The sequence below is a fragment of the Gadus chalcogrammus genome, chromosome 12 (assembly GCF_026213295.1).
Source record: "Gadus chalcogrammus isolate NIFS_2021 chromosome 12, NIFS_Gcha_1.0, whole genome shotgun sequence".
NCBI classification, from domain to species: Eukaryota; Metazoa; Chordata; class Actinopteri; order Gadiformes; family Gadidae; genus Gadus; species Gadus chalcogrammus.
The window spans coordinates 16,252,536-16,268,709 of NC_079423.1; the positions used below are offsets into that span (position 1 = coordinate 16,252,536).

Here is a 16,174-nt window from a genome sequence, read left to right on the forward strand (position 1 = left end):
CTTAGGTAACCTTTGAATTCTTAGAGGCTCCCGGTTGGGAGAAAGACTTCAAAGTCCATAACTGCAAGCTAAATAACAGGCAACAGGAACCACTTCAGGCCACCTGTGTCAATATCTCGCAGATAAACATCTTCCCGGGTGCAAGTGCCCTCCATTTTTCAATGTTAAAATCCCGTTTCGAGCTAATGCTATTGCTCCCCAGATAAATTAATACAATTGAGGAAAAGTCGCCTGATATATCTATCCTGTTCAGGATAATACTTTAAGGTTGAGAACCCACCCTCTGTTATCTTAATGGACGGTTTCCACTGGAGGCGGGAACATAATTAGCAACATAATTCCGAGGTTTGAACCAATAATACTTTAACTACACTACTATAGTAAACCTTTATTTATTCAAATTAATGACAGGGGGGACATTAAGAAAGGCAATGAGGGTCATGCAAAACAAATCACTTTCACCCACTTTTTTCATTCACTTTCAGATGTGAGCAGGAAGAAAGAACGACATTACCTTACGAATAAGCCTGTCGCAGACACCTCGCTATTTACCAGTAGAGGGCGCCCGAGTTTTTTAAACCACATATTTAATCCTCCCCTATTGAGTGGCAAAGTCACGCGCTTTCCGGTAGAGCCCATGGGACCTATGAGATCGAAAAATATGAATGGGTTTCAATGGCGAAATTATTTTCTTGTCCCAGTCTTTATATGCTCCGGATAACACATACGTTGTTTATGTACTTAAATTATACATTTTCATGCAAAGAAAACTAAACATTTTCGTTCAGAAGTTTGATAATGTTAGGTTTTTTCCAAGGGGAGGATAAAAGCATCAAGAGGTGAAAACCATTATAAATTGGGGCATGTGGAGTTTCAGTTATGCTGATGTGGAGATTGTCTGTCTTGTCCACGCCAGTCACATGGAGCGTGACGGCACATACGAGACATGTAGTCTTTCTCATTGTGTTTTCTCTACAGCCTTTAACTGAACAATTCGATTATTAATTTCTTTCCATTGAAACCCATGTATATTTTTCGATCTCATAGGTCCAGTGTTGTTTTTGGCAGGCATTTTAGATTTAGTTTTAGTCTTAGTCTTTTTGACGAAATGCTTCTTAGTTTTAGTCCCATTTTAGTCATTTCTATCTTTGAAAGTTTTAGTCTAGTTTTAGTCTGACGAAAACTCAAAAGGTTTTAGTCTAGTTTTAGTCCGACGAAAACTCGTCCACCAGCCTCTCTCTAGTGTATGAGTGTGTGTGTGTGCCGTGTGCGTGCAGGCGCAGCTGCGCGCGAGCACACGAGCCAGTGTTGCGGGGGGGGGGGGGTGGAAGGGTCTCACGTGACGCGTTTTATCCAATCAGGTTGCTTGGATGCTCCCATTGAAACCCATTCTATTCTACGTGAACAACCTACATGTAAGCCGCTAGAAGCAGTTAAAATCGGAGCGGACTGGAGCGGAGTGAAATCCCCGCTCCGGCCTTTGAATTTAAAACCGCTCTGCGCTCCAACCCGCTCCAACCTATTTCTTCCGCTCCGCTCCACCACCCGCTCCAAGCTCCGCTCCGCTCACATGCTCTCACTAACAATTTAGTCTCGTCTAGTTCTCGTCTGACGAAAATGTCTACATTTTTCGTCACATTTTAGTCTTTATATGGCTTTGGTGACGTTCGTCTTAGTCTTATTTTCGTCATGGAAAAAAGGGGTCTGACGACGTCATTTTCGTTTTCGTCTTGCCTGACGAAAACAACACTGCATAGGTCCCATTGGCTCTACCGGAAGGGGCGTGACTTCGCCACTCTTTCAATGTCTTCTGCTTTTGTCAAATTAACACACAGGATACAGCAATTATTGAGGACATCTAAATGTAGGATGCTAAGGAAACTAGCTTTGTTCCTATGTTTTTTTATTTATGATTATATAATCACAGCATCCAACTCTTGGCTCTTTGATCAACAATATACAGAAAAATACAGCATACATTTCCTTCAGGTTAATTTAATCACATTGACATTGTCGGGAGAGTAAAATGTTGCTTATACGCGTCTAACGCGTGTACGCGTCTCATACGCGCGTAAACCAATGGTTCCCTATGGAAAAAATGGCGATTTTATACGCGAGGTACGCGAGATACGCGTCTGGTGTGGCCGCACCTTTAGGCACATGGGTGACATGATTTGGCAAAGTGGTGTTCAAATCCACAACAAGTAACATCTGATACACTCACACACTCAAAATAACAAAAGTGTCCTCATTTGTCCCCGTCCCCAACTAAAACCCTCCCCTGGCCGTCCTGGAACCACGCCTTCTCCACCTCCGCCTTCCCCAGGTCCCACAGCTGCCTGAGGATGCGCATGCCCGTGCGGGCCGTGATCATGAGGTACTCCTCGTTGTGGGGCTGAAGCCTCACAGAGTGGCGGGCCATCACCAGGGACTGGCAGAAGCGGCAGAGCACCAGCAGGTAGAGGCAGTCCCTCTCCTCCGGGTTGAGGGGCACCACACTCTCCCAGCCCTGCGTGACGGGCAGCCCCACCGCCACGGGGTCGGGGTGCTGGATCATCATGTACATGATGGCGATGGCCAGCTCGTGCACGTAGTGGCCGCTGTTCATGTCGCTGAAGTCCAGGATGCCAGAGATCCGGTAGTCGCCGCTCTGGTCGGGCTCCACCAGGATGTTGAGGTCGTTGAAGTCGCCGTGGTTGAGGCCTGGAACAGGTCAGAATAAGTAAATTTTTTACAGGGCTATGCGCGTAGAAAATGATGCAAGTTAGTAAAAAGAACACTGGATAAATTGATGATCGTCAATACATCAAATAATACATTTTTGACATTTAGTGAAAAATGTGTTATTCTGCAACAGATTTTCTTTCTAATATTCTCAGACCTTCTGCATCTTCCTTTTAAACTATTAGAAAAAAAACATTTGATTTACTAATCACTTAATCCAGGATATCCCAGGTGTCAAGCGCGGTTACACGCAGTGTAACAAGTATTCAATGACGTATATCTAATTGAGTATGCAAGTAAAACGAATAACTACCGATAGGAACAAATATCGATTAGAAACAGTAAAAGACGTACACTTGCGGAACGCATGGCGTCTCGGGAGCACGCTGGTTTTGAACTCTTCTATAACGGCTTTGACTACTTCCTGGAGAGGGTCCCCGTCCATGCTGTAGATGTAGCCCTCGAGGAGAGGGACGTTGGACAGGCTCCAGATGAACGAGTCCCGTTGTAGCGCAGAGAGGTGGGGGTGGTCCATCTGTTGGAGCATGAATCACTCTTCAATATAACAAAGTGGAGAGAGAAAAACACACACACACACACACACACACACACACACACACACACACACACACACACACACACACACACACACACACACACACACACACACACACACACACACACACACACACACACACACACACACACACACACACACCCCCCTCTGAAGCCAAACCGACATACAGTGAACCTAGAGAATGGTGGTGGCTCAGACCTACCCGTACATTTCCATCAACCGAGGGATTATTTTACCTTGAGAAAAACCTGGTCCATCCTAGCGGCCATTTTCCCGACATCGTACAGCAGCTGAGGTGTGTACGGCACTGTGGAAATGGTGGTTCCCGGGAGGTAGGTCAGCAGCCTCACCATGAACTTCTGACAGCCGAAGCCACAATCTTACAGGAGAGGACAGAATAGGAACAGATATTTTAAATGTCTGTTTCAGGATGAGGAAGGGCAGCAGGTTAGTCTTTTCTGAACCATCAATGTTTAGATGTCTTTCTGTTGAAAACCAAGATTTGTCAGGTTTGAGAAACTGAATACCATTGCCCTTGCAAGGTGTGACATCGTCACAGGTATCCTAGCATACAATCAGCAGAGGGGGGGAAAGGGAACAGCGATTAAGCGAACGACAGACTTGACAGGTCCATGACAGCCAGTGTAGGTAATGGTTTTCTGCCAGCTTCAGCTTCAAAAAGGACTTAATTCATATTTAGAGAAAATTGTCATATTCCCAAAGAATTTTTCCCAAAAGAATTTCCCAAAGAATTTTTTCAAACACATTTTCACACACTGTGTTTGAAAATGATTTTGTGACACACATTGTTATTCTTTCCCTCATTAAAAAAAAAAGAAAGTAATATCCAGACAAAAGCGAACCACCATGTTCATTTTGTACACAATCCTAAAAAGAAAATTGGATCTCCAGATATGCTTTAAAATAGGAAAACCATGATGACGGAAAGTTGTCTTGCTGGTTCAATTGACAGCTAAGGGCTTGAGGAAAAGTACTGAATGCTATTCTGCTGTGAGATTGTAATGATTATCCCAGCCAATGCAATCAAAGTTTCAGTGATTTTCACACCTATTATCATACCCTGCACTTAAACATGAATAATAAATAAATGGAAGCAGGTGAGAAACTACATTTTCCCTTAAGACGGATGGCCTGGGTATGCTTTATGTTGCAATCATTTTCATAGGTTTCCACTTTCAGGATCTGAGTATTGATGGGTCGACTGAAGGCCAAGTTATGCTTTCCCTACCAGTCGCTGCTGAGCTTCTAACTATCTGCATTTCTTAACGCGCCTACTTCCAATTTACCTGAATGGAAGAATGAAAAAAAGTCTAACCACCAAATTTTTTTCAATGACTTATTTAACTTAACAAATGTCCTAATTTGGTTGACGGGTAGTGGAACAATGTTGTCAGGTAGGTATATACACACCCGACATCTGATCTGAAGTGCTCATGTAACCTGGGCTGCCCTCCGAGGCAAGGACACAATGTTGGCGTGGAGGCTCGGCCAATCACAAAACCAGCAGGAGAACTTTTTCGCCACTCACGCCTCCCATCTGAAATTAGTAGGTGTGATTGTGTGCAATCGCTTTAAAAATGAATGTCTTTGCCAAAAACACAAACTCAATGACAACTGGAATATGTGTTACATAATACGTTAATAAATGACTCCTCTCTTAACTTCCTCCGTTTAACTTGGCTCTGCTAAAATTCCAAACAGGTACAGAGGACATTTTCTCAATAATGTCAATGAATATGGGACTGAATCATAACCTAAAGGCTAAGACGCAGTGCCATATACATAAAAGTAGCCTAGTATATTACTACATCAACGTCTGGATGTAGTTAACAATTGACAAATAATATTTCAACAATACTTCTTCATTTATGCACATTGACTGGATGAAACAATCACAACGGTCTCAGGAAATAGGAGACATACTGGTTTAGGATAGTATTTCCATTCTGTCATATAGCCGTTTTCGCTGTGTACTTTTCTCTTTTATAGCATGCCATGTGGAATAAAATTACTTATTTTTCTTACTTGCTTGTTTCTCTGACTTTATCTCTCATCACGTGTGTGTTTGCTTTTGTCTGTTAATGTGTCTCACAATTGGCTCCTGATTCTCAGCACCCTACTCGCAGCTAGTGATGTGGGACCAAGTAACAAAGGGATTTTTTCGAACATCAATTTTTTTTTTTGGACGAACTTGTTACCACTGGCAGTGTGACCAGTTTATTCATAAAACAATGCATTTCCATTCTTGGTTATGCCATATATCCCCCAGTATAGGATTCAGTCTGATCCGAATGGTTATTCCCAGTAGAACCGATCTAAAATAAAATGGATGTAAAAATGTGATTTAACCCATGGAACGCTGGCATGATTTGGCTATACAGACATTTTTGAGATTTGTTTGGAGGGGGAAAAAATAGTTTACATGATATAATTTTCATTCAAAACTCAAAAGGTCCTTCGTTCTACGTCACAGTACCAGTGGTTACCAGTTTGCCATTAAAAAACGATATGAAAAAAGATCGACTCGTTTCCTGGTAACACAGCACTAGCGGCGAACAGGGAGCTTCGAATCGTGAGCCAACTTCAGATGGGTCCATGCTTATTCTTGCAATGCACTGATTGCATTGCTGGACTAGCATCACTGTGATGAGTGATAGAGCTTCGCAAGTTAAAATGTAATAATGTATCCGTGATGGGTTGGGGTCAGGATGGGACAGTGTCATGTCTGGGTCTTGATTGAAACGTGTGTGATTGATCATACATCATGTACCCAAACGGTGCTCAAGCGCTCCGACGTGACAGACCCGAGTCGCTCACCGATCTCCTCGAGGTTCATGAGCTCCCCCGCTGCGTTGCGCACGGCTGTCTGCGCAGGTATGCCGTGTTCCTGCAGAAAACTCATCGCCTGCGTCTGGACTTCGATCATAGTGGGGTTCGTACTGTCCGCTGAATTCATGACCTTCAGCACGTATTCGCCTCCACCTCCGGGTGCCACAACGTGGAAGTTCTGGTCATCGTAGCTGGGTAGAGGGCGGACGGTGGACCGCTCCAGGCCGTAGAGCCGCTGTACGAGCTCCAGCACCTGAGCCTCGCTGAGCCGGGGTTTGGTCGTCTCTGACATGGCTGTAGGTCCCGGGACGGAGCTGCTGCCTGCATGAAACCACCAACGCATGCAGTTCAATAAAATTAGGACAATGCACCGTTATTCCATGTAGTAAAACTAAGTGCACGGTGTTATCGTTTGATATCTATAATGTATCGTGTCTTACCAGTTCAGCTGAACATGCAACGTCGATCACAAAACTGGGCGGGCAAAACGTTTCTTCCTATATATTATATAATACCTCAGTCGGTAAAACGGTGGTGGTTGTTACGTAACAACCTCCTCCGTGTAGACTAGAGTAGAGTTGCTCGATTTACCAACCCAAGTACTGCCTAATTTGGCAGCCTGTCCTTTCCGCCTTCTTCATTGGAGGAGGATCCTGAATTGTGGCGTTATCCCGGTCTATCGCAACTCAACTTCCGGTCATTACTTACTATGTGCTGTGAACCGGTTAACAAACCCCGGCGTGATGAGAATAGGTACATGATAACAAGAAGGGGATTACATATGGACTTGACAAAAGTCCCTCCCTCTCTCATCTCTCGTCTCTCATCACAGCCATTAAATGAAAGGCCTGCCCTGTCTCTCGCCAGTAACGTCTATTTGGAGCATTCCGTTCCATGGGGTCCTTCGTGAGACGTTCAACGCCGAGGTCAAAGGTAAAGCTGTACAAAAATAAGTTACAACCAAGTCATTTGATTGGACAAGAGGCATTCCATAAGTGATGATAGAGAGAGAAACAGGGCTGGGACTTTGACCTATACCATAACTCCCCTTTACAGGTGTTTCTGATAAACGTTAATTACAATGATATGGTGCTCACAAATCAGAATCCCCAAAGTGATTGTCGACAGACTCTTATTAATTTTGTGCAAAATAAATTGGGAAAATACAGATACATAGTAGCTGGCCACCGTAATAGAGACCTTATTCACATAACACATATTCACATAACACAGACTCTTTGTGAAATCCGTGACCCTGAAAGAAGCGATGTCAACGGCTTCACTCATGAGCTCAGAGGAGTGAGCCCAGTTATTCAGCTCTGGGAACAGCGCTGTTATGAACTATATGTTTCAATAATGCCTTTTTTCTTCACGTTGTGGGAACGTTGACTTCGTTGTCGCAGTGGGTGTGTGTGGATGATGGCTCGTTTAAGCAGCCTCGCCTGGCCATGTCTGATGAGTGGAGGTAGCCATCCCTCGACTCACCGCACTGAGCGAGTACCTTAGCTCATGCTTTTTCGTTGTAAACATCGATGCCTGGGAATAGGTGCGGGATCCCTTTGCCGAGTTGCAGCAAGTGACCTACTGGTAAGGCAGAAGAGGAGCTGTTGGAATGAACCTGTGATAGACCATCAAAGGTCCGAACCCAGCATGTGAGTCATGTAGACTTTTGGCCCTCCCTCTCACTGCAGAGGACATGCGAATATTGCTCCATCAGTCTCCACTTTGACTGCTTGAAGACTTAAGTATAGGTTTCGTTTGCATGTGGAGAATTACTTTCTGAGTCTGCCTGTCATCCATCACTCCAAGAATCCAAAAACTGTATTGAGAGACAGGCTCAGCCATCTCATTAGGTGAGGTGAGCTCATTATGTTCATAAGGGTTATTGTGGATAATGAGATGAGAATGTGATGTAACAACAATATTCCAGTCAAAATTGTATTATTACTTATATTATGATTATGAATAATTGGATTATGGGCCACTACCGCCTCCGTGCGCTAATACTGTTGGCTTTTGTCAAGGCTTTATCATTTGCACACCTTCCTAAAATCAAACACACCCATTATCAATTGTACTAATAGCTTGGCATGAATATACCCTACTATGCTTTTTAATCTTAAAAGTAGCAAATTCACAAGACAAGTGACAAGTGATTCACAAGTGCTAACTTAACTGCAAAGTCCTCGTCCCCAGAGACCGCCACGAGCCTGCAAAGACAGGCAGACCAGTGTAAGCTAACAGTAGTATGAGTGACTGTGCTTGCGTCAAAACACAGTTTTCCGTTGGTTACAGTGCACATGAATAATCAATGATCATGATTATAGACATAGTGTAATATATCACCCTCTCGGGGGTAATATATTACACTAATCAGGCGCATCGTTTGCTTATGTCTGGGGTCGCACCAAACGCCTTAACAAACATAAAGGCTCCTTGCTAGCATTACGCACGGCTCTCATCTGCTTTTGCCCTGACATATTTCATTAACGAGCCCTTACATGTGTGATCTCTGCAGGGTGAACTAATACGGTGCTTTGTATAGCCACCTAGGGCATCATTACTCTTTCAGGAACCTTTCCTTGAATGGCCGATTACCCACTGTGCTGGGATGATTAAACCCGGTTATGTTAGTTGTTACGACATCTGATTACAAAGCAACCGGAATATAAGGCCAAAACAAAATATGTATATTTTTTAAGTCGAAAGAGCAAGGAATACACCCGCAAGAAAACACAAATGGTGAACATGGCCACGACTCAGTAAAAGCACAGAAGGCTTCTTATTGATGGCTCAACGGATTACTAACAGTAAGATGCCACACACAATTGCAAAATAACTACTTCTAGCAGAGGTTATGCAAGTTATGCTTGGGATGGAGGCAGTTTAGAAACTGGAATCCGTACCTCTCTCAAAGGACACTGTGAATGTGAATGTTTACCTAAACATCTTGTTACTCTCCAACTCGTTGACTCATAGCTAAAAAGAAAGCATTGCTCAGCTAAACTGTTGAGAGAGAGAGAGGGAGACTTCACTTCACTATGACTGTGTTCCGACTCCAACACACACACTAAAATTAGAAAACTGCTCATTTTATTCATCTTTTAAAAGGTATCACGGTGCATACCACAACTATGTGTTCTGACTCAACACACACAGACACACACAGGCACGTGCGTGCTTGCACGCACACACAAAATAGAAAACTGCCTATCTTGTTCATCTTGTAAACGGACCGTGCACACCACACAACATGAGCATTTAAAACAGTGAATGCAATCATTTTACCGTTGCGAAGACAGAGTAGAACAAAAAAATAATTTAAAATGATATAGGCTATGTCTTGGGTACTTAGGGGACTTGATGGCGCCCATTGTTTTATTTTTCGTACGTTTTACACTGTGACACTTGATCAGCAGAATCAATGATTTCCGTTTATATTTAGTTCTACTGATATTATGCCAATGCCAGCCCAAGCCTTTACAGGGCTCTAAGAATAATTGGATTCAGGGCCCCTACCGCCTCCGTGCGCCAACACGGTTAGCTTTCTCAGTGCTTTATCATTCGCACACCTGCTTTAAATCTAACACATGCAATATCAATTGTACTATAGTATCCTGGCATGAATCTACCCTTCCATGCTTTTTCATCTTAAAAGTAGCAAACTCTCAATATGGGTCCGGTGTTCATTTATGTTTGGGAAGTCCTCGTCAAGAGACCGCCATGAATCTGCAACAAGTTAGGTTAACATCGATTACAGTGCACATGTGTGTATATATATATATATATATATATATATATATATATATATATATATATATATATATATATATTTTGCCTTTGTTTTCTTTTGCTTATCTTTTTTATTTTAATATTTCATTTTATTGTATGACAATGTTTCTAAGTATGTGAAGCACTAAAGGTACGAACACACCAAACGCGTATCCCGCGTACGACACGTATAAAATCGGCAATTTTTCCATAGGGAACCATTGGTTTACACGCGTATGAGCTGCGTACACGCGTTACATGCGCTAAACCAACATTTTACCCGCGTATATTTACGCGCGTATATTTACGCACGTATATATACGCAAGTACATATACGCGTGTACGCGAGGAGTTCAAAAAATTGAACTTTTTACGCACGTACGCATGACGATTAGCCGCGTTGCCCAATCAGCGTTGAGCTTGACCCGACGTCACTGGCAGAGAGTAGTGAGCTTGGACAGAAGCATACGGCCGACATCTTTCTTTATTCTGTGTGGAAATAGTAACATAGTTACGCCATTAAATGCTTTTATGGAAACATTTTTAGCGAGAAATGTGCATTTTACTTTCATAATGTTCGCTCGGTGAATGTGAAGGATGTTTGGTTTGATAGTTATGACGAAGAGGGAACGCTCCGTTCACTTGCATGGACAGAGTCTCTGGTTACTAAGCAACCTCAACGTCTTGGCGGACTATATATCTGCTGATCAACACTACGAATGCTGGAAACACACCAGACACACCATGTGAAGTTATTTAACCCGATTATTGTTATTTATATCCGAGATTATTTAATCTAACCCGATCTAAACTCTATCACCCAAACACAGCGGCGTTTGGGTTTCCTACCTCGGACTCCAGCGCAGCCACGGCCGACAACTTTCTTTATTCTGGGTGGAAATAGTAACATAGTTACGCCATTAAATGCGTTTATGGAAACATTTATAGCGAGAAATGTGCATTTTACTTTCGTAATGTTCGCTCGGTGAATGTGAAGGATGTTTGGTTTGATAGGTATGACGAAGAGGGAACGATCCGTTCACTTGCATGGACATGGACTCATCTAGGCGCGTAGGCGCGTAGCTGCGTAGGACCATTTTTGACACAAAATGGTCAAGCAACATTTTAGCTGCGTTACGCGCGTAAATCTTTACGCGGGTACGCATTTGGTGTGTTCGTACCTTAAGAGTCTGCCTCATTTAGGAAAAGGGTTATGTAAATAAAGTTGCCTTGCCTTAATGTTGGCTACAGTGCACATGCATTATCAATGATTATGATTATAGACATAGTGTAATATATCACCCTCTGGGGGCCCCAGATCAGGCGCATCGTTTGCTTATGCCTGGTGTCGCACCTGCTTACGCCTTAGCAAACATAAAGGCTCCTAGCTATCACTACGCATGGCTGTCATCTGCTTTTGCTCTCACATGTTACATGTTTACCGAGCCCCGAGGGGAGTTAATTATTTATTTGTTGCCACGACATAAAAAAAAAATATCACCTCTGGGGCTCCTAACACGTTACATCTCTACAGGGTGAGTTAATAAGGTGCTTCGTATAGCCACCTGTGGTGTCTTTACTCTTTGAGGAATCTGTCCTTGAATGGCCAATTGCACACCGTGTGCTGGGATGAATAAACCCTTGTGATTAATACATTGTGGGACTTGGATCGACTCATTTAACGCATCTGAGGGTTTTTGACGATGCCGGGGACACGGGACAACTCTGGGGCAGATGCCCGCGTGGCTTGCCTTCACATGGGGGAAAATGATTGCCGGCCCTCTAGGATGCCCCTTCATGTAATCCATTATGAGGCTATGCCCCTGTAGAGCAGGACAATTCGATAAAGTGTCTGTGGGGTGCCACTATCAGCACGTTCATTACACCATCGTCAATGTGTTTCAGGCTGGCCACGAGCTGAACGGCAATACTAAAACTTAATACACCCCGTCTATGCACAGCACAACTTTCAATCTGGCTCGGAAAGCAAAAGAATCCAGGGTAATGGAAATCGAAAGGATGTCATTTGCTACATGGCCTCTTGAAGCGGCGTCCATTTTCTTTGTGTCCGTCTCCGACCCGTTCCTTCATTTCCTCGGCTGCATGTTAGGGTATCATAGGAAGAGATCTGGGATGAGGAAGGAAACAGAGGAAACGGGTGTGCTCAGTGTGTGAGCAAGAGGTATGTGGGTTGATAACATTAGACCTTCGCCACAACAAGGTCCACTTATTATTCATTTATTCCACGGGTGTTGCAGTATTGGTATATGATACTCATGCTGCCGAAAAAACTTCTATTTTAATAGTGAGGTCAAGTCGGGCATTACAATAAAAGAACACACACACACACACACATGAAAAAGGGGTAGAGTCAAGAGCATGAAGACCATGAAGTGAAATAGCCGTGTGAATTCAAACCCTTCTCAGAAGATGGGGAAAAACAAGCAATGAACCCGAAGCACATTAACTCTAAACTGCATGGCTCACCATTGGAAGATCAGTGTCTCTGCTTTAAATAACATGAGACACCAAAAAAACACAATGATGCACAAAATAATAAAAAATAAGCAAAGCAAACCCATATAAAAAATAATATCTGAAACAGATGGAAGACGGACCCCCCACAAAGGGCAAAATGCAATATCACCACTGTGAGAAATGGAATGGCTGACATGGGCCACCATGATCACTCGGTGACAGAGTTTGTCTTTCAGACTGATGATTTATAGACACCAGCTACAGACCTGCCATATGGCTCAGAGCCCAGGAGAAAGAAGGAATGTGTGTACCGATCATCCATCTACTGATGGGTTATAATTAATGTCGAGGTCACCTTGATCAGCCCCATCGCCCACTGGTTGGCAATAACCAGAGCACATAGACTGGCAATGATAAGCCTTCATGCACTTTGTGGCTTCCGGCAATGAGGAATCCGTAGCTATCAAACCAAATATATTGAATATATATATTGGGACTACACTTTGTTCTATTGCGTGTAATTTTGTGTGTGTGTGTGTGTGTGTGTGTGTGTGTGTGTGTGTGTGTGTGTGTGTGTGTGCGTGTGCGTGTCTCATTTTGTGTGTGTGTGTGTGTGTGTCCGATCTCCCCAACGCTGGAGAGATTGGAAACGGTAGGGTCGAGAAGGGTCCCACACTTGCAGATAGACCTTTAAAAGTAGATGGACTTTGAAAACACGCGTCACAGAAAGATGCACAAACTCAGTTTCTCAGTGTCACAAACGTATCTCCTGGTGCACAGAGCTCAGCGTCATCGCTAAAGTGAATCTACTCTGCGGTTATTGGAGGTCAAAAACACCCGGGGCGATCACCAACCATCAAAAGAAAGAGAAATAGAAGCCAAACACACCTGACCATTAACATGTAAAAAAGGGTTTCAATGAAGAATGGGTAAAGAATCAATGATTTGCTCTTTAACCACGGCGTCCCCTCCCACCTTCCCCATGGTCGTTGATACCCATGCTTCATGATCACAAGAGTATACTGTTCATTCAAATAAATACATTACTCGTTCCGAAGGAAAACAGGTAATGCACAATGTCAGCCGAAACTATACAAAAGAAAAAACCCATATAGAAAGAAAACATAAAACAGGTAGAACGCAATAATAACATACATTACATAACCATGAATAATATTATGCATGACGTAAATCAGGCCGACGCGTCTCACACAGGGGGGAGGTAGTCTCCCCTCATGAGGGCTGGAGGAGGTATTTCCTTTATTACGGTCAGAATGATTTTAATTTCCCTGACTGCCAAGAGTGCCCGTCTGCAGCTGTATTGGCTCCCATCTTGTGGAGAGGCTGGAGGGTTACATCATGCAATGGTGACCATGTTTTGGTCCCAAACTTTATCTATTTAATGAATGAATGAGGGGTTGGGGTGAGCTAAGCCAATTTCTGCTCCAATCCCTGTTCACCTCTCTCGGACGTGTCAATTTATTGTCCTCAATAAGAGAGTATTCATTCAATGGTGTTTTTTATCTATATTTTATAACTTTATATTCGATACGTGTGAGAACTAATGATGAAATACTGACAGCCGGGAAACCTGCATCAGTTTGGGCTCTGTGTTATGGTGCTCCCAGTGTTAGGCAGGTAGGTAGGCAGGGATATAAACAATTCAATAATTTTTTGAATATTTATTCCATAGTATGGAATAATGTTCCATAGAATGTATTTGAAACACTGTGAGAGCCGGGAGAGCCTTTAAACTGATATAACAGCACACCTCAAGTAAATTGAATGTAATGGGCCATTTTAATGGACAGACATATCACGTCCCAGAATGCAATGCACTGGTTGGTCTGTTTCTCAGGCACTGGTAGGACTGTATGGCTCTCCAATGTCTGAGCAAGTGCAATGCCTTTTAGTGCTTATCATGTATCCTGTCACTCAAATTACATTTATTTATATAACATACACAACACAAAGCACTTTTCCTTGTATGACTTATAATTATGTCATTGAAGAACCACTCTGTCAAATATGCATAATAGTCAAATAAATGTATTGTGGTAAGTGCTCTATGCAAATGCTAAGCTTGCAATAAATGCACCCACTCTGGCACCTAAATACAGTGTGAGTGAAGAGTGTCTGAAGTCAAGTCATTTAGCACACAGCCCAGGGGTATAGTAATGCAGTACAATGATACATGGCTGTACTTCAGACTGCAGATGCCATTATTTGGCGATCAGAACCGAATGGGTTGGGGATTGATGTGGGCAGCAGGCACATATGATCTGGGTCTCCTGTTTGGTTCCAAGAATGGTTGCTTATAAATGAAGAGTCCAATCAATAAAAGAGCATGCGATACGTACAACCTTTGAATAGGACCACAGTTATGCATTTACAATTCTGGATGGCTTGAATTAAAAGTATTTTTATTAGATTACAAGAGAGATTGGTCTAGGTTTTGAGTGCTCAGGAAATAGTCTTTATTCAATCTTTATATTAAATGTATCTAAGTCCAAAATAAATCAAACATTAATCTGTAGGATTTGCTCATCAAATATCTATGTTTTTGACATAAACCTTGCTAAAGATTGGCCTTTGAAGTTCCAGATATCGATTTTAGCTTCCCTCTATTCTAGCAGTGTATTTAAATATCCTTATTCCTCCAAGGTCTCCCCCCCCCAAGATCATTGAAAAACCACCTGCTTGGATTTCTTCTAGTTGCTTGTAAATCTATACTGTTGACAATTCTGGAGACTCATTTTGCCATTATTTCCTGCTATATTGAAGAATAAAGAGAAAGAAGTCTTTGCCTTACCCTTAGGAAAGTAATGTGTAGATACAGGTATATTCAGCAAAACAGGCTTAGTGTTAGTCAAGAAGTCATGAAAAGGATCCAATTTTATTTGTAAATATTTCACATTGTCGCACAGATGTTAAGGAATCCACTAAACACAACATAAGATATAACAGAAGCAGAACTACCCTGCTATCTTCATCAGCAGAGAAGTTTGAAGGACAGTAAATATCATGACTTTAAAGCTTCAATGATGGATTTTAGCTTACCCATTGTCCCGTAACATATCACTTGCAAACGTCCCTGCAAACAGTATTTATGATGCCAGGGAAGATTAGATTTTCGTTTTGGCGTTTTTGACGTTCTTCTCGACATGTGGTGGAATACTGTCATGGTCCTGTCTGAGCCAAGAGATTAAATAGAGAGGTATAGAACCTTGGTGTCATTCATCAATGAAATATTATTATTTTTAAATAATATAACGGTTTCTTGACTTTTAAAATGTTTTACTTTGGATGATGTATTGCTTGATTTAAATATTCGACATGATCATGACGATGTTTATCATATTAACAATTAATATACTGTATATATTATACATATATACTGTATTATGTAACACAGTAGAGGCTCCTAGCTAGGGCTGGTGCCAGGTCTATATCGTATGAACAGGCCTAGGGAAAACATTTGCATCCAAACCAAACCCTTTACCAATGAAACCGAATAGTGCTTCTCACTGTTGCTAAGATACCAAAGGCCACTGATGGACTGATCACACAGATCAGCGTCCAGAACTACGCTGGCGCTGCAGAAACGCCATGGCATGATGCTTTGTGCAACATGTAATTTTATCTTCTCCTAACCCTCTTTTTGAAGGAATCATGGAAATAGAAGAAAATACATGTATGCATTAGGAAATCCTCACAATGCATGCTAATACAAATAACACGCTCATTAGGTCTTTCCCCTGAAACAAATAAAAC

The 16,174-nt window shown here is 42.5% G+C and overlaps 1 protein-coding gene and 1 long non-coding RNA gene across 2 annotated transcripts in view; both read right to left on the reverse strand.

The window, feature by feature from the left end:
• Nucleotides 1–1,045, reverse strand: part of LOC130393500 (uncharacterized) — a 37,195-nt gene extending 36,150 nt beyond the window's left edge. The window contains exon 1 of the long non-coding RNA XR_008897109.1: nucleotides 515–1,045. This is a non-coding gene — a long non-coding RNA (uncharacterized LOC130393500). The remainder of the gene's footprint in view (nucleotides 1–514) is intronic.
• Nucleotides 1,046–1,758: 713 nt separating this feature from the next.
• On the reverse strand, nucleotides 1,759–7,135 carry hykk.2 (hydroxylysine kinase, tandem duplicate 2). Its single transcript, XM_056604174.1, has 5 exons — nucleotides 6,592–7,135; nucleotides 6,140–6,472; nucleotides 3,538–3,680; nucleotides 3,079–3,259; nucleotides 1,759–2,703 (listed from the first exon to the last, which is right to left on the reverse strand). The coding sequence occupies exons 2-5, from the start codon at nucleotides 6,441–6,443 to the stop codon at nucleotides 2,249–2,251; spliced, it is 1,083 nt and encodes a 360-aa protein (XP_056460149.1). The 5' UTR covers nucleotides 6,444–6,472; nucleotides 6,592–7,135; the 3' UTR covers nucleotides 1,759–2,248.
• Nucleotides 7,136–16,174: the final 9,039 nt, after the last annotated feature.

Bases quoted from the DNA above. Each gene is read 5' to 3' on its own strand.
- hykk.2 (XM_056604174.1), bottom strand. From the start codon at position 6,443: ATGTCAGAGACGACCAAACCCCGGCTCAGCGAGGCTCAGGTGCTGGAG. The intron at 3,260-3,537 runs GTAAAATAATCC...ATGCTCCAACAG, and splicing joins TGGACCAGGTTTTTCTCAAG to ATGGACCACCCCCACCTCTC. The intron at 2,704-3,078 runs GTACGTCTTTTA...GACCTGTTCCAG, and splicing joins ACGCCATGCGTTCCGCAAGT to GCCTCAACCACGGCGACTTC.